Below are 24,364 nucleotides of genomic sequence, written 5' to 3' on the forward strand. Positions count from 1 at the left end.
GATCGGCACAGTAATTTGAGTATTGCCTAAATACTTTATTTATTAATACTATATTATTTCAAGTAAGTTCATTGATAACCATTACTATGTACCTTGATTATTGTATGTATCCACTGGTACTCATTCACAGAGTCAAAAATTTTACTCGAACAGATATATTTCTATTCTGAACATGCATTATCATTTGAAAATAAATTGTTCTCTTACTTCCGGTGTGTCCCCATCCATAGATAGTACAAGCTGTCTTCTCAGGAATAGTGCATCCATAATATGGTAGTTTGATATAGTTTACAAAGTTACTCAGTATTGCTGGCCTGTTAAATTGAAATAAATAAAAATGGATGTTGCTCATAGTTCATCACAAGTGTAACTGCACATAACACTTCAAAGTATTAGATCCATCAAATACCAAAAACACAAAACAACCATCACAAGTCTAAAAAGTGAATTACATTTTAAATTGTAGCATGGTAGAACATATTTTGCTCTGTGGCTTCTTAATGCAATAGGAAAACAACAGACCTGGAACAAGCATTTACAATGCAACGGTCTCGTCTTTGAAAACGTTAGAGCTATTGGCATTGTAAATGACAACATTTTTATTTATGTGTTGGTTTTGAAAACAGATCAATAAATGGCATTATCCTTTACCATGCCAATAGCTTAATCTCTCACAAATGCGAGAACTATTGCATTTGCACCCACACACACACAGAGCCACACACACACCAGAGCCACACACACACACACAGAGCCACACACACACACACATACACAGAGAGCCACAGAGACACACACAGAGCCACACACACAGAGAGCCACACACACACACAGAGGGCCACACACACAGAGTGCCACACACACACAGAGCGCCACACACACACACACACACACAGAGTGCCACACACACAGAGCCGCACACACACACACACAGAGCGCCGCACACACACACACAGAGCGCCACACACACACACAGAGCACCAATCCTACTTGGATTGCGGTTACCAATTTTGATACGGAACACGCCGTTACATGAACACCGACTAACTAAGTAAGTGAATCGCATTCACCCTGCTTTTTCGAGCCTTTATTTTTGCTGGATTGGACTCGGATACTACAGATCTGTGTCAACTCTTAATTACTAAAGATAAGAGCCTTTCGGTGAGCTCCTCCCAGTGACTCGCCTTTTCGATCAACTTCCATTCAAGTGCATAGGGGCTTATAGACTCCAGCAATCAAGACCGAAACGTCGACCCTATCATCAACTCCAAAGCAATCCTTCTGCACCAAGAGTTAACCATTGCACATGATTGGACTTGGTTATCTTTCACTAATCAAAGGAGCTGTGTGCTTATTCCCTTTCCTACTCTTTTGCTTGTTATTGATTGTTTCAAGTATATAAGAGCTTTATTGTTGTCCTATAGATACACTGGGGTTAGATTTTTGACAACTAACTCATAAGTTTTACAAAATTAATAGACAAACGAAATCCCTTGTAGCTACTTCTCATCTCAATTGTTCACTGCCCAAGCCTACAATGGTCGATCGGGTTTCCCATCTCTCTTTCACACACACAGAGTGCCACACACACAGAGCCACACACACAGAGCCACACACACATACACATAGCCACACACACACATACACAGAGCCACACACACATACACAGAGCCCCAAAGCAAAATTCAAAGGGGCAGCAACGGCTCGAATCATAGGAACCAGGGAAGTCGTCACCCCACGCAAGCCATGTCCGTGAGGGTGAGAGGTGTGTGAGGGTGAGTGAGGGTGTGTGTGAGGGTGAGAGGGTGAGTGATCGTGAGAGGGTGTGTGAGGGTGAGAAGGTGAGGGTGTGAGGGTGAGAGGGTATGTGATGGTGAGAGGGATGAGGGGGTGTGAGGGTGAGGGGGTGTGAGCGTGAGGGGATGTGAGGGTGAGGGGGTGTAAGGGGGTGTGTGGGTGTGTGAGGGTAAGAGGGTGAGGGGGTGTGAGGGTGATTGAGGGTGAGAGGGTGTGTATTATCATGACATGCCTTGGTGAACATCCCAACTGTGAGATTTTGTAGGAATATCTAATATGCTTACATTTTGCATTATATTACTGCAGTTTTTCTTTATCTAACGTCTTCTAATTTCGTTTATCAAAGGAATGAATGGACCCAACTCAATTTAATGACAGATTGAAGCTTTTTACGTGGTACAGTGATGCTGAACAACGTTGGATTACTGAAATATATAATGTAAAAAATAAACAATATATATATATATATATATATATATATATATATATATATATATATATATATTAAAAAACGTATGTAACTGAAATGAGACAAGATGCGTTACCCGTTTGGCCGAAAGTAGTCGTTGTAATTCCATTGTGAAATTACAATTGCAAATAGTGAGGGGAAAAAAGTCAGACGGTTAATGTTTATGATAAACTGTTTACCTTAGCCCACGTGTTTCAGAATTAAGGAGCCTGTGTCTTGGGCTGGGAGAGTCGATCTTGCACTTAGAGGGCATAGTACTGTAAATGAGAACTTGTTTTACCCATGTGTTTTGGATTTGAGTGGATATATTTGGTGTGGAGTGGAAATATATGGTTTGGAATTGTTAGTGGTGAAATTGTGTGTGTTGAAATTGTGCAGTGAATTTTTGTAGTGGAATTATGGGGCATAGTATGTAGTGGAAATAAGTAGATAGTAATTATGTGGTATTAAGTGTACTGGAAGTATGTGGGATGTAATTATGTGGAAAGGCATTTTGTGTGGTGGAGTAGTATGGTGAGGTGTTTAATTATAGGGTATGCCCGCCATTCCACTTCTGCACCAGGACAGCATAAGTAGAATGGTGGGCTTTGTCAGACAGTGAGACTCGGAGTTTGCTGTTGTGCTGAGCAGATGAAGGAATCCTGGGTCCACGAGGAGGAAGAAACCAATTAACCAGGCCAAAGTGGCAAGTTTGTTTTAACATCTTTGCTGCACAACAGTGTGTTGCCCGGCCAGGGAGCAGTCTGCTGAGTCTTTGGCTCTCCCTCCTATAGTGCTGCCTGAAACGTATTTGAGTTCACAGACCCACCAAAAGCACACACCATTGTAGATTGAGGCCACACCACAAAGTGACTCCCCTCCCTCACCTGCTCTCTCATAACTGACTGCTGCCAGGAGGATTTAATCAGTGAGTAATGCAGGTACTTCTCAGAGTAGTCGCCTCTCCATGCTTAGACCTCAGGCAGGTTGCAATCGACACTGCCCTAAATGGACATGGTGTCCAGGAAGTCAGCGTTCATGCTTAAAAACTGGTATAAATCGGAGTCGCAGGTCTCATTAGTGCAGCCAGTGTAGTGGCACAAGAGCCATAAGATGCAAGGGGCCTGAAAGTAGTCTACTAATTGGAATGTTTTATAGTAGCCGCAGCCTCGCAGCTGATTAATGTGTATGAAGCAGGACACTAGTATATGCATATGCAGCTGATGGAGAGTAGCTTGCTCAGTTCAAAACCTTCTTTTTTGTTGAAATCTACAGATTATCAAATGTGGAAACTACATAAATATGCAGATAAATCTACGGCCGCTAAATCGCATGATTCCCTTCTGCTTATAGGTAGCCCAACCTTGGCATCAGTGTTGTGTATAATTTTAACCACTCTATCTAGACTCTTCTCTCAAAGCAACTTTACACAACAAGAAATCTGATGCTCTGCCCATGCTCATAATTCCGCTCTAGAGATGTGTTTATTCTGCAGGTGTAGCCCCCCCCGAGGAGCTGTGTGCGTCTGAGAGGCTCTCACGTAACGGCGCACAACACTGTGCTTGCCTGGATTTCACTGGATCCCCAGCATACACAGACTCTGTCCCAAGAGGCGTTTCCCAGCCGAGTTCAGACTCTTCCGGTATTAGGTGGACTCCTGCCTCCCTTAGGCTCCCTGAGGTTCAGCCCTTCTTTCGTCACACAGCGCATTTCCCAGCACCTGCCACTCAACTGACAGGAATGGCTGAAGCCCGCCTCCCTCGGAATATCGGACCAAAGCAGCTGCACGCTGAGCCATTTAGTGCTCACCATCCTCCTTCAGTAGATGCGTTTCTCTTCATTTTAGGGTAGGTCGTAGGTATGTAACAAGATATTGAGTTGGTCAAACAATGTCTTTTCAGCCTGCCAACTTATAAATGGCCATCGCTACCACAATATTTCCACAGTTAGGTGTCAGGCAATAATAGATGCCAAGTGTTTATTTAGCAGATCGTTGGTTACGTAACCTTTATTCAGATGCCCGCGGAGGAACGGTTGCAGGAAGTGCTTTAACGTAACTCCCAAGTCCCAGGCCACCCTAAAAGTAAAGACAAACGCAAGAGGCTGGTGAACGGTCAAAGTAGCTTGGCTCAGCGTGCTGCTGCACGGTCTGATTATTCCGAGGGAAACGGACAGCAGGCAGCAGGCACTCCTGTCCGCGAGTAGCAGGGGCAAGGAAAATAGATCGCTGTGAGGAAGTCAGAACTGCACGAGGATAGCAGGCAGTAGGCGCTCCTGTCCACGAGGAGCAGGGGCAAGGAAAATATATTGTTGTGAGGAAGTTAGAACTGCATGAAAGTATATAACGAGGAGCCGCCTCCTAGGCTAGAACCCAGTGCCTCTCGGACCTTAAACGCTGCTCTGCTCTGGTGTGAGGTACTGGACAGGCAAACAAGTGCTGCCATTTGTCTGTAAGCCCCGTCTTTTTACGATTGGGGGCGTGTTTTTGACTTTCTTTCTAAGCTGTAAACAGCAGTCAAAAACACGCCCCCCAGTCTGTAAAGGACGGGGCTTACAGACAAATGTTTTTTCTTTCTATCTAAGCCCCGTCCTTTTCAGACTGGGGGCGTGTTTTTGACTGTTGTTTACAGCCGAGAAAGAAAGTACAAAAACACACACCCCAATCCGAAAAGGACGGGCTTAGATAAAAAGAATGACATCACTTGGACCTCTTCTCCAATGGCTGGCCACCGTTTAGGAGGCCAGCCAATGGAGAAGAGGGGCGGGTTTAAGCCTCGCTACTCTGAGACATAAGATCTCGTCAGCGAGACTTCGCATACGCAGCCTACGCTAGCCGAGACCTAAAAATGAAGATGGAAAATTCTTACATAAGGATTGGTACCTAAAGGTCAATATGAGCTGACCGGGGTGAGCCAACATGGATGAAGTGCAGTGTTTGCATTCTTTGAGACCAAACACAATCCTAACTGATTCTGTGCAAATGTACTGTCTGCTGTTGTACTGTACTGTACTTTACTTTAATGTACACTGTCTGCTCACAACAAGGGGTGGACATGTGGTGGAGTTGTTCAGCCATGGCTATTTGTATCCTGGTCTCCCTGGGAAGCTGACACCAGAACAGAGGCCTAGGGGTGTGGATAAGTGCTAAAGCAGTTGACTGGCTGTGAGAAACAGTGGTCTGTGCACCTCACCCTGACCACCTGTTGGCACTGGGAGGTAAGGTGAAAGAATCTAGTACTACTGTGATACCACATCTAAGTGGTGGAGAATGAGGTAGACCGGTAGGTGCATTCTGGCCATTAAGGGCACTGAAGGGCAGCAGTGCTCCCTCCTTTCCAGCAACTGTAGAGGGTGGGGGAGAGGGAAGGTCCAATGGGCTCTAAGGCTGCACAGCCTTCCCAGGTGCCTGAGGTGACATGGAGCCAGAGACATAGCTAGGTGAAGTCTGGACTTTGACGCTATGCATTGATACTCTATCTAGAGCAATTACAGGTACCAGGCAGAAGAAACCTGCTATCACTGGTAGAATTGTGGTTCCAGCTCCCCTTGCTGATCGTGAAGACTGAAGACTGGAGTTTGTTTGGGCCTTGATATCCACAACCATGGTGCTCCTGAGGGCACCACTTGAACATAAATGCCATTCTGCTCATGTGATACAGTGCAGTATCTGCTGCTGGTACTCCACTTGACCAGCCACTCTGCCCCCTGGGACTAAGGTGAAATGGTTGGCCCATCAAGCCTAGCCACTCTGCAGAAGGAATTAGAATGTGCCAGGAGTGGTCTTCAAACACTGATGATTGTCCCCCAGTTAAGGATGGCCAAGGACAGGTGCCCAGGAGGCCAAAATAGGGCAGGTGGCCATGAAGCTAAAATAGTCCAATATGCAAAACCACCCTGGGGACCACTGCCTGCCTCTGTTGCAGGGAAACATTGGCTTTGTATGTGCATTGTAACAGCTGCAGAGAAAGCCACCGAGCTCCCTCAACAATATCTTGAATTCCAGGATGTATTCAGCGATCAACAAGCCAAACAGTTCCCAGCCCATTGGCTTACAATTGCCAGACTGACTTGGTTCCAGGGGCAGTGGTGCCATGTGAAAGAATGTATACTCTCTCAGAAGGAGAAAACAAGCATTTACACCAATACTTAGATAAATATTTGGTAAATGGCTATATAAGATCTTCCTGGTCTCCCACAGTTTTGCCAATGTTCTTTATTCCAAAAGTCAATGGGGAGCTAAGAACTTTAAATGATTATCACACTTTAAATAAGGTAAAAGTTACAAAACGCTACCCTTTGCCATTTATACCAGTTTTGCTGGATCAAATAAAGAAGACAGTAAATTATACCAAATTAGACTTAAAGGGATGATATCACTTGGTTTGAACGCGGTGAGGTGATGAGTGGAAGACAGCCTTTCATGCATGCTATGGCTTATTTGCTATCGTATCTATAGATGATATCTTGATTTACTCTTCCATGATCTCTGAACATTACCAGCATGTTTGTTCAGTCCTGAAACCCATTCGCCAGCATAATTTATTCTTCAAAATCAGCAAATGCTAATCCCATGTAACCAAGGTGGAATTGCTGGGAGTCACACTGTCTCCATCCGGCCAAGAACTGGCAGAGCACAAAGTACAAGCAATAAAAATTGGCGGGTAGCCCAGAATGTAGGTGATATACAGTGCTTCTTAGGCTTTGCAACCTTTAATCATCGATTTGTTGACTAATTTTCCAAAGTAGTTGCACGCATAACATGAGAGCTGTGAAAGAACACTCTGTTTATGTGGTACCCAGAATCATGATAAGTATTCCAACAACTGAAACTGGCTTTTAACATGGCTCCAGTATTAGCCTATTCCGATCCAGACAAACCATTTGTTGTTGAATCTGATGCTTTCAAGCATTCCCATAGGGGTAGTACTTTCACAAAAGAATGTGAGTGCTGGACAGTTAAATGCTAATGCATACATGCCCACAAAGCTGAATGAAGCTGAGATGCATTGCACTATCACGGAAAAAGAGCTGTTGGCAAATTGTTATGCTGTTTGAGAGTGGATACAGTTTTTTATGGGAGCCAAGCACAGCTTTGCAATATATTCAGATCATCGCAATCTGCAATTCATGAAATCAGCAAGGTTGTTATCTCCAAGCCACCTCAGTTGGATGATTTTTTTTGTGGAGTTTGACTTTGTCATAACCTACTACCCGAGAATTAAGAGCAAGAAATCGGATGCTTTGAAACGTGAGGATATAGAACAGTTTTTACCTGATGAACAGTCCAAGTCAGCCATTGAAACTTAGCAAGTGGTATACATCATACAAACCGATGTATTACTACAAATCATTCATCAGTTCATGAAAAAAGCAATAAGGAAACAATGGCTCTCAAGTCATACTGAGAGGAAAATAAAGCAAGCTTTACTTGTAAAAGACACTCATTTGTTGGTACGAACAAAAGAATTACAAAGCAATGTGTTGAATTGGTATCACTCAGCTCCATGTGCAGAACACATTGGGGTCAAAAAGACACTAGAAAGAATAAGAAGGCAATTTTATCAAAAAATGTGAGGTGTGTGCACAAGTGAAATTAGATCATGCTAAACCACAAGGGTTATTGCAACCACTTCCCAAATCAGATCTACCACGGGAAACTATTTCATTAGATTTTGTGGTTGACTTATTTTGGTAGTAATAGACAGTCTAATGAAGATGGGATATTACATTGCCTGCTCACAGTTACCCACATACCCATGGGCAACTGGCACTTCTGTCACTAAAAAACATTGTGTTTTGGAAAAGTTGCTGTTCCACATTAAAATGTTTCTCGCGTTATCTACCAGTATCCATCCACAACCAGACAGACAAACAGAACATTTAAATCAGGCATTAAAACAATGTTTGAGATGTTATGTGGATGAAGTGACTGAGTCATTGATGGATCTGTTATGGTTAGCAGAAATCATGTATAATAGTGCCCAACATGAATCCATCAATGTAACACCATTTTAGTTTACTTATGGGTTTCATCCATGCTTCATTCCTTTGTAACATTCTCATACAGAAAACAAATTCCCTGAAGCACAACAAAGGGTTACACATACCCAGTAAACTACACAGAAGGCCATGGCTCACTTACAGGATCCAAGCAATGGTATAAGACGCAAGCAGGCAAACACAGATGGGTGAATCCGGTATATCATGGGGGTGATAGAGCTTAGTCATCAACCCCTAACTTACAATTTAAGAAGCAGCATAGTGTCTTCCTTTCTAAATTCATTGTCCCGAATAAGTGGTTAAAGCAGCATTACCACATATGCTTAACATACACCCTATATTTCACACGTTTTTGGTGAAGCCTGCACTCTTTCTAGTTCAGAAAACTCTCACACCCATTTTGGTGAGAAGAGAAAAAGAATACAAGGTAAAATCTAGCTCCAATTCCAAATTCGGAGCATTTTTCTGGGAACCAGTCTCAGGTGTTCATGCCCCCTGGCTTCAGAACCAGTTCCATGCTTGATACCCTACAAAGACTGGATCTCGTCAGTGTCTTTGGGGAGAGGCAAGTGAAAAAGCCCTTTAGAAGCAATGGGATGCATTCTGAATAATGCCCAGAGACTAAAGTTTATTCTAACATGGTATCATTGGTATGCTTGTGATTAACAAGAACTAAACACCGAACACTGCCATGCATCACTGTAATATAGAGATCATGTTTTTAATGTGCTTATGATCCTGAAAGGTAGAGTGTACTTGCACAAAACGGAGGTACAGGAGTGGGAGCCTGGGCGCAGGAACTAAATCAGAAAGAAGAGGGGACGGTGTTTATGTCCTATCTGACCACTCAAGAATGGGAAGACATGCTCGTAACCTACTCACCAAATCAGGAACAGGATCGGGGACAGGAACAAAGGGAGGCCTACCCCACCATAGAACCCTTGGGCAATGCACACCTCGCAGAATATCTCAATAAGGGTGCAGATAAACTTGCGAACACAAAAGAACAAAATACTGGTGTTTGGGCTTCACTGCTAAATACAATACAACTGGCTGTCAACACACTACCATTTCAATCTGATAAGATGGAGATCCAACTAACACTACTAAATACACTGGCAGTTTTACTGCCAGCATTGTTGAGAAATTGGGAAATCTGAATGGTCTAATAACCAGAGCCCAATCCAGCTCCCAACTCAGATGCAATTGCAACCAGGTCATCGACAAAATATCCACTCTGCCTTCAATTTTAAGTAGCCTGGTAAAGGACATCAAACGTGTAACTGCAGGGTAAATAACAAAAAGACAGGGCGATTCTATCATCCTGGAGGGACCATAAAATGATTGAACAACCAGCAATAGGCATGGAGGAAATGTCAAGGTGGTCACTGAGAACAAGGGCAGTTCCAGAAATGGAGGATCTCCAAAACTTAATGCAAAGCAACGGATGTATGACGTTTCAACGCATGCTTTTACAACGCATGCCATTACGATGCAGGTTGGGGGGCGCTGGATAGTGAATAGTTTAATTTACTATTCCAACTCCAGTCCCCGTGGATAGTAGGGAAGGTGTTGGATAGTAATTAACTATTCCCTATCCTAGAGCGCCCCCCCAGCGCAATGCATTGTAATAACTTGTGCTGTAAAAGTTGCGTCGTAATGGTAGTGCGTTGTAAAAGTTTCGTTGTAAAGGATGTTCCCCCAAAGCAACGCCACCAACTGAAAAGGAAGGGGTGCAACCAAAAGCGCCAGACAACTGCAACAGCTTATTTCCCCATATTTTCAGATCTAGCTAACATACGTGAGTCTAACCTAGCTGACCCAAGCACTGTAAAACAAACACAACTGTCACCAAACATCCCCAAATATCCTACGGAACAAGAAGTAGCCCTACATCATGCTTCGGTAAGCAGGGCACGTGGAGAAAGTGGAGATGACAACGGACAAAGGGACACATCTATGGCCTTTTTGGACCACAAAGAGGCGGAAAAACAAGATTTGACTATTACCCCTTCTACAACAAACCCGGACAGCGGTCATAATACTCAGCAAACACAATTCCAGGATATGAGGGGTGAGACAAGGGTTCCACATAAATCAGCACACCCACAAGAAACAACGGGAGAAGCTTGTAAAGCCAAGGCCCAAAAACCAACCAACACAAACTATATAAATACTAATAATAATCTGAGTTTAAACAACAAGCCTAACCAGGATCCATTGCTCAAGCCTAAAGGGACTATCACTATGCTCAATGGGAATTCAAGTTGGAGGTTCTCGGGTAGAGGGTTACAGCACAGGGGGCAGGTTTTAAAACAAACCTCCCCCACATCAAGTAAACACAAGCCCATCCCAAAAAATCTCACGGCTGAAGCTTTAAGCATAAAACTGGAAATACAGCCCAAAGAAACGACCAGCAGTACACTCCATTTCAAACCACTGGACACAGCAAATCCTTTGCTGCCAGCAAAACAAAGAAGACATCAGACATCAGAGGTTCTGGTATTTTATCCTCTATATACCTCCAAGGGCTCTCAGGACATACTAAACCAAAGTAACATCCTAAGACTAACGGTGTCAATACCTAACCTCGCTGGCATAAGGTCAACGGGCCTACTCTCTATAGAGTTCATACGTACCACCAACCCACAATGTCCAGAGGCCACAAACACAACGTGGACCAAAAGCGAAATTGCAGAGCAATCTTAGCCGAATTGGCTATATTTCAAAGCTGGGGCATGGATATTGCCTCCTTTCAAAAACCAGCTCATACATTGCTATTACTAAGTGACGTATACCTGGAACCAGCAATTCGCCAAACGTACCCAAATTTTGTACTCAGAGGAGCATGGGGTAGATCCTGCTAACAGAGTGCCAACACCAATTGGGACCAACAAGAAATGGCTCCACGGGCAGAACAAGCCAAGGCTTGAACAAGGACCCAATATCGCGCACTATCACCTTACACACAGAGGAGCATTGACACAATCGGCGAGATATAGACCACAGCAGAGCTAAAGAATCCCTGCTCAGACTATGCACGTTGAACATAAACGGCTTTGCAACCAAAATTGAGGACCCAGATTTCCTGCAGTATTTAACAACCTTTGATATCATTTTCCTTCACGAAACCTGGCTTTTGGCCCCTCAGCAGATTGAGGGCTACACCTGTTATGCCAGTCCGGCAATAAGGAGGGGCATATTTGGCCATTGCTCTGGCGGGCTGGCAACCTACGTCTCTACAACAAGAATACCCTCATCCACTATTATGGACTCAGCGTCAAACCCAATAATAGCAGTCACAATTTCAATCCTAATTGAGATGAAGAAACAGAGGTGTGCCTGATCAATTCATATGTCCACCCTAAACGTAAAGGGAAAGACTCAACAGCACTCGCAAGTTAAGCAGCAAAGTATGCTACTGAGATGAAAAATCCAATCTTCATTTTGACAGGGGACCTAAATCAGTATCTGATAGGCTCATCACGAGGAGAGGAAGTAGCTATACAAAATGGAATTCACAATATACCAATACAAAGTTATCCACCGCACAGAAAGAAGAAGTACTGCAATAGTTGACTACTTGCAGATCTAGAACATCTAAACCTTCCAGCTTTAAATGGAAGATTTTCGGACGACACTACACCAGTTGATTCTTATTATTCCTCTAAAACAAGCTCCATAATGGACTATACCTAGAATGGGGAATAAGGGCGATAGCGATCATCGTCCCCAAGAATTCCAATTAACAGTGACTGCAGCAAGATCAATCAGCACGGACATAACTCTGGCTTGTATCTCTATGTCCAACCTTAGAAGGATAAAATGTACAACAAACAACATAAACTCTAAGGATGAAGCAGCAATTCAACTCTTTAATTCATTCAGCTAAAAAGACAAAATAGATAATTGGGATCAGTTCACAGCCAAGCTCCTAGATCGACATGCAGAAACCTTTGTCACAAAAAGAACTCCCAGAAAGCATGGGAGAAAAACAAAATTTCGAAGGATCAAGGACAACAGTTGACACACTTCAAAAAATCAATAAATGCAACTCTGCACAGGCTGAGAAGACTCCCAGAGAACGTCACTGTACGAGCCTCCTTGAAGGAGCAAATGGCAAAATTAAAAAGTCTGAAATGTAACATCAACAGGGAGTGTGAGAATGCGTTTTGGGCTAAACTCCTACACGACACAAACAGTAATATTAGCGCCCGCTTCTGGAAGACGGTGAACAGGATTATTCACCCATACAATAAAGGTATTGGGTCACATATTTCGGAAGCAAACTGGGTACATTTCCTTACCACCCACTTCAACAACCAAACAGATAGTGCAGGAACTCTCAAGGCCAATACCAGGACATCTGGAGAACAAGCTGGAGAAAGCAAAGTGGAGATGAGGGATCAGGAGCTGCCACCGAAAGAAAACAGAGCATTAAGCACAGATAACCGCTCTCTGCCCCTCTTAATTAAAAAGCAGATAGCTAAAGGGAGGAAGGAAGCGGCTCCGGGTCAGAACGGAATTCTTCTGGTCCTGTTCAAAGCGAAGAGCGAAGACTGCGCTGACATCCTGCAATTTGTGTTTCTGGAAGTCAGGCGACTAAACAGAATGTGGTGAATTTGATAATACCGCTGAATCAGACCGGCGCCCGCAAATTGGCCAGCACATCGACAAATATTCTCCCAATCTCACTAATAATCGATGCAGCCAATGCTTCAAAACTACCTCTGCATCGACTTCAGCGCTGCCTTCGACAACGTTGAGAGGGGTAGATTGTGGGGGAAACTGGTGCAATGGGGAATACAGCAGCATATGTTAAACATGCTGAAACTTCTCTATACTGATACCTGGGTGCAGGTGAAACTAGGTGGCGGTACACACATCTCGGCGAAAGTTCCTACAACCAAGGGATTAAAACAGAGCTGTGTGCTCGCACCGACCCTGTTCAATCTGTACATGGCTGACCTACCAAAGGCACTCGATGCATGCAATTACCATTCACCAAGGATAGGAGGGAAAACATTGCCCAATCTCATGTACCCAGATGATGTTGTTCTGCTCAGTCACACATACGTTGGTCTCCAGCATTTACTGACAGAAATGATGCACTACGCCACAGAAAACAACTTAAAAATAAATCTGAGCAAGACAAGGACAGTGTCAATAAACTACAAAAAGAACCTTCATAAAAGCTGGTTCCTTGGTGGCATAAAGCTTGACCCAGTGCAGGAGTATAAGTATCTTGGAATCAAATTTGACAAGGACGGGTCGTTTTAGCGCCTGAAACAGGACACCAGAAGGAAAGGTGTGCTGATAGCACTAACACTGAAAAACCTCACAAATAATCTGATGGGGCAAACTCTGACTCTATTTATGAAGGTAGCCCAGGCTAAATTACTCCCCTCAATTACCAACGGCAGCAAGACAATGCGGGGAAGAGATGCCAAGGAGCTGGAAAAGACACCGCTGAAGGCTTAGAGAATCATGTTCAGCCTTCAAGCAGCTGGCCGCCTTCCTCGAGACGAACGGATCCCTCGACCTCTCGCAGTCTGGCTTCAGGGCCAACCACAGCACCGAGACCGCCCTGATCGCAGCCACCGATGACATCCGAGCTCTGCTCGACAACTGAGAACCAGCGGCCCTCATCCTCCTAGACCTCACCGCGGCCTTCGACACCGTCTGCCACCGTACCCTAGTACAGCGCCTCAGCAACGTCGGAATCCGGGAGAAGGCGCTGCAGTGGACCATCTCCTTCCTCGCCGGAAGGACACAGAGAGTCCGCCTCCCCCCGTTCAGATCAGAAGCCACCGAAGTCATCTGCGGCGTTCCTCAAGGCTCCTCGCTCAGCCCAACCCTCTTCAACGTCTACATGAGTCCCCTCGCAGCCATCGCACGACAGCACAACCTCAACATAATCTCCTACGCCGACGACACCCAGCTGATCCTCTCCCTCACCAATGACCCCGCCACCGCCAGAGCCAACCTACACGAAGGGATGAAGGAGGTAGCCGATTGGATGAAGAACAGCCGCCTGAAACTGAACTCGGACAAGACGGAAGTCCTCATCCTGGGATCCTCACCCTCCGCCTGGGACGACTCCTGGTGGCCCCCCGCCCTCGGCAGCGCACCCAAACCAACAGACCACGCACGCAACCTGGGCTTCATCCTGGACTCATCCCTCTCCATGACCAGTCAAGTCAACGCCGTCTCCTCGTCGTGCTTCAACATCCTACGCATGCTACGCAAGATCTTCAGGTGGATCCTCACCGAGACCAGGAAGACGGTCACCCAGGCCCTCGTCACCAGCCGACTGAACTACGGCAACTCCCTCTACGCCGGAACCACCGCCAAACTCCAGAAGAGACTCCAGCGGATCCAGAACGCCTCAGCAAGACTCATCCTGGACATCCCCCGTCGCCCACATCTCCGGACACCTGCGAGACCTGCACTGGCTCCCGGTCAATAAGAGAAGCACCTTCCGTCTCCTCACCCACGCACACAAAGCCCTGCACAACCAAGGACCAGGATACCTCAACAGCCGCCTTAATTTCTACGCTCCCAAATGCCAGCTTCGATCGACCGGCCACGCCCTCGCCGCCGTCCCCCACATCCGAAGAGCTACCACAGGGGGAAGGTCCTTCTCCTACCTCGCCGCCAAGACCTGGAACTCCCTCCTGACCCACCTCCGCCTGACCCAGGACCACCTCGCCTTCAGGAAACAGCTCAAGACCTGGCTGTTCGAGCAGTAGCGGACCCCCCCTCCCCAAGCGCCTTGAGACCCTCCGGGTGAGTAGCGCGCTATACAAATGCTTTGATTGATTGATTGATTGATTCTGTCCTACACATCACCGGCTCAAATAAGGCTGGAATTTGGCCTTCTACGACAAGATCTAGCTAGGCACGGAGCTTATATCATCTGCTTGCATAGGATCAGAAGTGTCACCACAAATACGTTAAATTATCTGCTGTGGCAGGACATACAACACAGGGAGTAGTCCGATGACAGACCCTATCTACAGACAGACCTAGAATCTACCCAACTCACAGAACTCTGGGACGCACAAATTGGCTATCACAACTTTAAAAAACTGGTCTGGAAAACCTTAAAACAAATCTCCTTGGTGGAAGATAAAGCAAGCTTCTCACACAGATCTCACGCCTGGATGACGCTTAATTCCTATAAAACACTGGCTCCGCAACCATATTTTAACCAGAGTTACCCGAAGGCCATAAAAATTACCTTTTTAAGGTACAGGATGTGCAAAACCAAACAAGGCGACATATAACATCTAATCTGCTTATGCAAGGTCCGCATCAAGCACGGAAACAGCTTCTCAGAGAACCCTTCAGACAGAAAGGCAGGCAAGCAGTGCTAGCATGCTTAAATCAAGAATACACACAACTAAACTGTAGATTGGTCAAATTCCTTATGATGGCTGAACAGAAAATGCCCAAGAAAATAATAAAATCTGAACCAGGCCTGGGCAGCACACTGATAACAGAGACAATGTCCCTAACCAGTACATAATAAGAACAAACAGCCAGAATTAAAGGGATAACCCTCTAAACAAGTGGAGAAATCCTGACCAACACAACCACGATGACCTTCAAAAGAAACCCACGGAACATGTGTCTGCAAAATACAGTATCCAGAAACACAATGGACACATATTATGCTTATAATTAACTCTGTTTTTATTTTTGCAAAGACTCATCCAATATTCGGTTTTAAATTGGGTTTTAATCTGAACATTCCCGTATATGAACTAAAAAGAATAATATATGTAATTTTGTATTTTATGCAGCAATTCTGCAATGGTTTTAAGTAACTATGCAGGAAATAAACAAACTTGAAACTTGATAGGTAGAGCGGGTGAACCAGAGAGTTCAAGTCCCATAATACCCTGAATGCTTTTGATGCCGCATCAGCAGTGCAGCAATGTTGAGAGGGGCCGCTGTATAACACCACCCTCGCCCTGCTGCTTACCACTGTTATTGTGTTTGTCAGCATAGAAGCAGCTCAGCGGAGCATGCAACCGATATTAGCCAAAGACCCAGAAGAGAAGCTGGTCAGTGGAATGGTAACAGGGGTGCACTTGCACCCATATCATTGACCTAGTCTTGTGATTCCCACTCAGGCAGATGTGTTTCTGATGGATATCGCTCGGATGAGCAGCGTGTGTTCCTGTTTGCCGGCATTGGTGGAAACATTGTTTGGTGCGTATTGAACATGTCACGGTGAATGGGCATGACTGGTGATAATAAAAGACTTGGGGCCAGATGTAGGCTGCCAAATCCCGGTCGGTAACAGCCGAAAATACCAAATTTTGGCCGTTACCGACCGGTATTTGGCTTTTGAGATGTAGGAGGCTAAAATAGACCGATTCGGTAAATAAGAGTCGGTAAATTACCGATTCGGAATTTACCGAAATCTTATTTACCGAATTATTATAAGAAATGGTAAAAAATTAGTTTTGAGATGTAGGAAACCTCCAAAATACAGAATTTCATGGAATTCGGTATTTAAGAGTCGGTATTTACCATGGAGTGAAAGCAGGTGGTAACCAGGTGCAGGCTATACAAAAGGCCCCAAAATGCAACAGTGTGACCATAATGGCAGCATTGTACATCATTGCAAGGCGGCTACAGCTACAGGCAGCAGGAGAGAGGGTCTGGAGAAGGGAGGAGCAAGTCTACAGGCAGAGGATTACGCTCTTCCAACTCACTGAGGCAGTGATATTGCAAAGGTACAGGCTACACCCCCAAACCATCCTGGACTTGATCAGGGACCTGCACTCACTCCTGGATCACCCAAAACCAAGGGCGCACACCATCCCACCCCATGTGCAGGTGCTGTGTAACCTACACCTGCTTGCATCTGGGAGTTACCAGAGTGTGATTGCTGCGGTAGGTGGGGTGTCCCAGAGCTGCCTGTCCCGTTTCTTCAGAAAGTTCCTGGAGGCCATGATGCAGAGAATGCATCATTACATCAGCTTCCCTGACACATATACAGATCTGCTGAAGACCAAAACTGAGTTCTATCAATTGGCTCACTTCTCTCACGTCATAGGCTGTATAGATTGCACCCACATCCCAATCTGCCCACCTGCAGCCACAGAATACATATACAGGAACTAAAAGTCAACCCACTCAATCAATGTACAGGTGATATGCAACGCTGGCAGCATCATAACAGACATTGTGGCCAAATTCCCTGGGAGCACCCACAACTCCTACATATTCCAAGACAGTGGGATCTACACACACCTTGCTGCTGGAGAATTTGGGGAAGGATATCTGCTAGGTAAATAACTGTGACACACCCTAATAGTTACTGCAGATGAATGTTTTTTGAGTATGTAATTAATGGCACTCACCTTTCCATCCAGGCGATCTGTCCGGTCCTTTGTCCTCACCCCCTACCTGAATCCATCTACCAGGAGTGAGAGGCCTTACAATGTGGCACACAGAGCTATACGCAACGTTGTTGAACGCACATTTGGACTTCTAAAAAGCAGGTTCCGCTGCCTCCACAAGAGCAGAGGTGCACGGCAGTACACTCCTATCATCTGCTGTAAAATCATTGCGACCTGTGCCATGCTGCACAACCTTGCCACCAAGAAAGGCACAGAAGTGGAAATAACACATCATGAGGACATTGATGATGGAACTGAACAGCCAGAGCCCTATGCAGCAGGAGCAGCATCAGCAACAGATGGGAGACTGAGAAGGGCAGAGATCACATGCAGCTATTTCTAAGTAAGTAAGGAGACACAGCCAGGTTTTCTATGTGAATGACGTAGTTTAATGGCCAATATGGCAAATTACTAATGGCACACCATGGTACTCCAATGTCTGAATACCTCACTGGATGGGCACAGGTTACAGGTTACTTCACCCTGACATGTCCTGTGGAGTGTGGGCAGCATTATTGTTTGCACCCACGCACAACAGTGCGGGATGTCCGAGGCTGGGTCTCAACAGTGGCTGTAGAGCCAGGGTCAGCAGATTGGCGCCTGCTGCTTCTTCATATGTCTGGTATGGGAGTGCTGCTCCTGCTGGTGGTGTCTTCAGTGTCCCCCACACCTAGGTCCCCAGCGTTGGCTGACTGGTTGGTCAGTAGCAGTTCCATGGCAGATGTTACTCTCCCCATCCCCTCTAGACACATCTGTGCAGCAGTGCACAAGGCCCTCTTGCATGGCCACAGAGCTCGACATAGCAGGGAGGTGGCTGTTGCCTCTCCCGTCGCCTCTGTGTGCGATCTGACTTTAGATTTTCATTGAGAGCCATCATGGCCTGCGACATGTCCCTTATTCCATCTGCCATATCTTTGATGCTCTCTGCCATGGAGCTAATGCCCCGGTCTATGTTGCCCATCTTGGTGTTTTACTGGCGCACCTAACTCTCTACTGATAATAGTCCTTTTGCATGCAGGCGCTGCACTTTGACCATTGTGGCCTCCAGCCCACAGAAGACCCCCTCTCCATCCTGAGTTGTGCTTCTCTCCCGTACCCTATGGCGTCTGGCACCGGTAAGCACACCTTCAGATGCGGACTGCTGCCCAGCGTTGTTTGCCTCCAGTGTAGCCGTTTGGGTGTCACCCTCCCTATCATCTTCATCGGACGTCTCCAAGATTCTGAGAGGGGGCACATCATGCCTCCTTGGCCTTACCAGTTCTGAGGAATCTGTAGCTGGTGTGGGAGAGAGTGCTGGTGGGTCCTGCTTTGGTGAGTCGTACAGCAGAGGTGAACAAGGCTGTGCTGTGGTGGGTCGCTCTGGTGTTGATGCTGCCAGTGCTGTGGGTGCGGGTGGCGGCTCAGTGCTTTGCCCTTCACTTGTGCCTGCATCCTCACTCCTTTCCGTTTGGGGTGCCCTCTTCTCCCTTTCCTGCACTGTCCTGCGCGATGACTCTCCTGTAGACAGCTATGGACATTGGCTCAGTGGTGCTGTACACCTGTGTGTCATTATTAAATCACATTCCTGTCACACATTTGCACAGTCCTCAACTGCTTATGGATTTAGTGTGTGGCATGCCTTGCTGTTTTCTGTGATGAATGTAGTGATATATGTTTCTATGACTACGTCTCCCATGATGCATTGCAGGTAAATCCTAAGACCTGTACTGGAGTGTGTGTGAAACACACAACTACATTGGGGAAGGGGGACAGGGAAGAAGGGGGAGGATTGATGTCCATGCAGCTTACCTTGTTTTAATGCAGCTCTAGCTGAGCTTTTGGGCATCCCCTATCCAATGGACACTCTCTGGCTCCAGGGTGTATTCCACCAGCTGCTCCAGGTCTGTTAGGGCAGGTGCCCTGCTCCTTCCTCCCCCTGTGGCGATGGCTTCTTTTTTCTGTGCTGCCAGCTTTTTTTGGGTTATGATCCTAAGATCATACCACTGTTTTTTCAGGTCATCAATTTCCAGTGTTGTGACCCCGATGGCATTCACCTTTGACTGGATCCCCAGCCAGGTGTTTCTTTTCTCAGACTCTGCAACATGCAGAGACTGCTTACCAAATAGCTGGGTGTGGTGTCTCACAACCTCCTCCACCCGCACCTGCAGTTCAGCTGTGCTGAATTTCAGTTTTCTTTTGCGCTCTGCTCCTTCCCTCTGTGAGTCCTGGGATTCCATTGTGCACTTCAGCTCAGCTCAGGGCAGCCAGTTGCTCAGTGTCTCACAGCTCTCCAGAATGTTCAGTTTCTCTGCACCTGCATGGGTGTGGCCACTTCCTGGTTGTGGGGTGGGGTAGATGCATTTGATTGGTTGGTTCCTCTGTTGCTTTGTTGTGGGGTGTGGTGGATGAACCTGATTGGTTGACAAGCTCAATTGGTTGTATTTTGTATCTCCGATTCGGTATTTACCGATTCGTTATTTACCGATTCGGTAAATACCAAATCTGTAATTCCCATTCATTCCATTGGGCCTGGAGGCCTATAGGGATGAATGGGTATTACCGATTCGGATTTTACAGATTCTGTATTTACCGATTCGTCAAATACAGAATCGGAGATTCAGAATTTTACCGATTCTGTATATTTTACCGATTGTTTTCCTACATCCCATTTTCCGATTCTGAAATACCGAATTGGTAAAATTCGGTATTCGGTATTTTAGAATCGGTAAAATGGGATTACCTACATCTGGCCCTTGGTGTATTGATACAGCCACGGCGAGTAGCTTCTGCCTGTGACAGTTTAAGAGTAAAATGTTGGAAAATAATACTAATGTGCATGTCATGGAGAGTGGGTTTTCTTCCAAAAGATAAACCCAGCTCTGCACACATAGAATGACATTAGGAAGTTGAACATTGTGCAGAGTTTTCAAAAGAACGGTGCACTGGTGTATAAGTAAGAACCACGAGCTACTTGAGAATTATGTTGTGCACTTCTGATGACACAGCCAGAGTAAAATGAGAACCAATTTGTTTTTATTTGAACTTTATTTAATTTTGCTTAACAGGGGTAGTACGGTGGCCCACTTGATATAGAAGAATGCCCCTGTAAAGAATAAGCGATTCCTCATCCTGACGCTCCCTTCCACACCACAGGATCCTAGTGGAGAGCATAAGGAAATGAGGATCTATATTGATTTCCATTACACTCCTCCCTGTTCGCTTCCCATCTTTGCCTTTCCCTCACTTAATCATCTCAACATTCTATGCTATAACAGCAAACAGACGTTGGGGATATTGAGGGGTGGACAATTTTGCACATCACACCAATTCCGAGGAGTTTGCCTGGCTGACAGATAGAAGAGTCATTGAAGCTTGGTGTTGAGGCTACAGTGAGGGCTCTCAAGTGGATGGTCAGACAACTGTCTGACCGGGTGGAGAATGTAGATGGATGGAAGGTAACTGACTGCTCAGATTCACTGAAGGAGTACAAGCCTCCCAACGAGAATGCATCTATTTCTCCCCCGACAATTGCCTTGATTCATGGTTGACTAAGCCCACTCAGTCATGGTTGACTAAGCCCATTTAGCTTTGATAGAATTGCTACAGGTGCTCCATGGCTCATCATTGCTATCATCCTCAACTACTCGATTGATGGAGCAGAGGAAAACAGAAGCTGAATGTCCTAAAGTTGGAGTACGTACTGCTGTAAACTGCTAAGCCCATTGTCCTTTACAACACTAAGTCATTCTCCTTCAGCACCCCGACACCTGCATTGGACTGTGTCGAGTAAGAGAACACTTTAATACCTAAGTCCCAAGTCTTGCAGTAATCTGAAGAGCAATGTGATTACTGAGATGCCCAGCTTAAACACAGATGTAGAGCTGGGCGTAGTTTGTGTAGCGCCACTACGCAAACTATGCAGAATATTTGAAAAAATGAGTGGAAAACAAGGGCACGTCCTGAGGGTCCGTGTGCCCGGGACAGGGGACCCTCGTGCCTGGGCAGACTCCCTGATCTCCCCGGCCTGGTTGGGTTGGAAAGCAGGGACCGGCCTGGGGCCTGGGTTTGGGAGCCCCCATCCTACGGCCTGCTAAGAGTCCATCTGCCCGGGACAAGGGTCCCTGGTGCAGAGTCCCGGAGACCTGCAAGGCTCCCGGGCAGTTCTCCCCCGGGCAGCTGAGCCCCAGGAGTGCTTGCGGGCCTCCCCATGCCTGAGGCCCAGCATGGGTTTCGGAGCGCCCTGCAGCCCTGCAGCCACGCAGCCCTGCAGCCCCGCAGACCTGCAGCCCCCGAGCCCTGCAGCCCCAGAGCCCTGCAGCCCCGAGCCCCGCAACCCTGCAGCCCCCGAGCCCCGAGCCCCGCAACCCTGCAGCCCCCGAGCCCTGCAGCCCCAGAGCCCTGCAGCCCCCGAGCCCTGCGCCCCCGAGCCATGAAGCCCCCGAGCCATGCAGCCCCGGAGCCCTACAAGGGTAGGCAGAGTGGGAGCCCTCCCGTGAAGGCTCGGGTGGGCAGCTGGGTGTTCTTTTGGTCCCGGCCATCTGGTTGCACCTTTCCCCTTGGCCATCTGGTTGCATGCAATGCTTTCCAATGGGGCAACCAGATGGCCAGTCTTCCCTGGAAGTCCTGATGAGGTGCCATTTGCCTCCCCCAGCAAGGGCTCCGGGAGGTCAGGCGCCTCTGCACCCTTGGTTCCCTCTGTCACTCTGTACGCACGGGTTCCAAGAAAGAGGGGTAGCCTTACTAGGGGCAGGGTATGCCCGGACACCTCTCCCGGGCTGGCGGCTCTCTGCCAGTGACCAGATGGGCTATGCTCTGACCTCACCTCTCCTCCGCCCGGGGGGGGCTCGTGCCACGGATGGCAAAGGGCCCGGGATGGGCTCCATGGTTCCTGGGCAGTCCTCCCCCGGGCTTCCTCCTCCAGGCCAACAGCGTGGCAAAGTGCCAGGGATGGGCTCCATGGGTTCCTGGGCAGTCACCCGCCCAGGGCATGCCGGGGCTCCCTCCTCCAGGCCAACGGCATGACAAAGTGCCCGGAACTGACTCCATGGGTCCCGGGCAGTCCTCCCCGAGAGCTCCGGTGGTCTTCCCCGTGTCTGAGGCCCAGCCGGGGTCACCGAGCCCTGCCCTGCGTGGGCAGGCAGAAGCCCTACCGCGAAGGCTCGGGGTGGGCAGCTGGGAGTCCTTTCAATGCCGGCCATCTGGTCGCACCTTTCCCCTCGGCCATCTGGTCGCACGCAATGCTTTTCAATGGGACGACCAGATGGCCGGGCTTCCATGGAAGTCCCAATGAGGTGCCATTCACCTCCCGATCCCAGCGAGGGCTCCTGGAGGTCAGTCCCCTCCGTCACTCTGTGCGCGCGGGTTCCAAGAAAGTGGGGTAGCCTTCCTCCGGAATACTAGGGGCAGGATATGCCCGGACACTCCTCCCGGGCTGGCGGTTCTCTGCCGGGGACCAGATGGGCTATGCCTGGGCAACACCTCCATAGGCGTCCCGGGCTCCCTCCTCCAGGCCAATTGCATGGCAGAGTGCCGAGACCGGCTCCATGGGTCCCGGGCAGTCCTCCCCGGATATCCGGGGCTCCCTCCTCTAGGCCAACGGCATGGCCGAGTGGCGGGGACGGGCTCCATGGGTCCCGGGCAGTTCTACCCCAGGCATCCGGGGCACCATCCTCCAGGCCAACGGCGTGGGCGAGTGCCCAGGATGGGTTCCATGGGTCCCGGGCAGACCTGTCCCGGGCGTCCGGGCCCAAGAGCTCTGATGGTCCTGCCCGTGCCTGAGGCCCAGCTGGGGTCCCCGAGCCCTGCCCTGCGTGGGCAGGCAGGAGCCCTAACACGAAGGCTCAGGGTGGGCAGCTGGGAGTCCTTTCGATGCGGCCATCTGGTCGCACCTTTCCCCTCGGTCATCTGGTCGCACGCAATGCTTTCCAATGGGGTGACCAGATGGCCGGGCTTCCCTGGAAGTCCCGATGAGGTGCCATTCCCCACCCCGATCCCAGTGAGGGCTCTAGGAGGGCGGGCGCCTCCGGACCCTGGGTCCCCTCTGTCACTCTGTGTGCGCGGGTTCCAAGAAAGAGGGGTAGCCTTCCTCCGGATTACTAGGGGCAGGGTATACCCGGACACTCCTACCGTGCTGGCAGTTCTCTGCCGGGGACCAGATGGGCTATGCCTGGGCAACATCTCCCTAGGCGTCCGGGGCTCCCTCCTCCAGGCCAACGGCATGACAAAGTGCCCGGAACGGGCTCCATGGGTCCCGGGCAGTCCCCCCGGGTGTCCTGGGCTCCCTCCTCCAGGCCAACGGCATGGCCAAGTGCCCGGAATGGGCTTCATGGGTCCCGGGCAGGCCTCCCCATCCTGGGCTCTGTCCTGGGTCCTGTCATGTGGCAGGGTGCCCGGGATGGTGGCCGGAGGGCCCGGGTAGGCGTCTGCTGCCCACTCCGAGCCTGGGAGCCCCGTTTGGGTCCAGGGGCCCGGCCGGGTCTCGGGTGGGGTGCTCGGGCCCTGGGCCCTGTCCCCCGGCCTGCCGCACTGCCAAAGGCCCGGGACGGGGTTCCGTTGTGCCCAGAGAGCCTTCCCTTGCTTGGCTGGGTTCAGGAGCTCCATCCGGGGCCCTCAGGGACCCTGGGGAGGATGGCCTCCCCACCCCGGGCTCCATCCTCGGTCCTGCGCATGGCAGGGTGCCTGGGATGGTGTCCGGAGGGCCCAGGGAGGCGTCCCCTGTGCC

At 48.3% G+C, this 24,364-nt stretch overlaps 1 protein-coding gene across 1 annotated transcript in view; it reads right to left on the bottom strand.

The window, feature by feature from the left end:
• HGF (hepatocyte growth factor) overlaps window positions 1-24,364 on the bottom strand; it is a 564,049-nt gene that overhangs the window by 31,685 nt on the left and 508,000 nt on the right. The window contains exon 16 of the mRNA XM_078674176.1: window positions 208-314. Within this exon, the coding sequence (XP_078530302.1) occupies window positions 208-314 (107 nt within the window). The remainder of the gene's footprint in view (window positions 1-207; window positions 315-24,364) is intronic.

The sequence above is a fragment of the Lissotriton helveticus genome, chromosome 1_1 (genome assembly GCF_964261635.1).
Source record: "Lissotriton helveticus chromosome 1_1, aLisHel1.1, whole genome shotgun sequence".
NCBI lineage: Eukaryota > Metazoa > Chordata > Amphibia > Caudata > Salamandridae > Lissotriton > Lissotriton helveticus.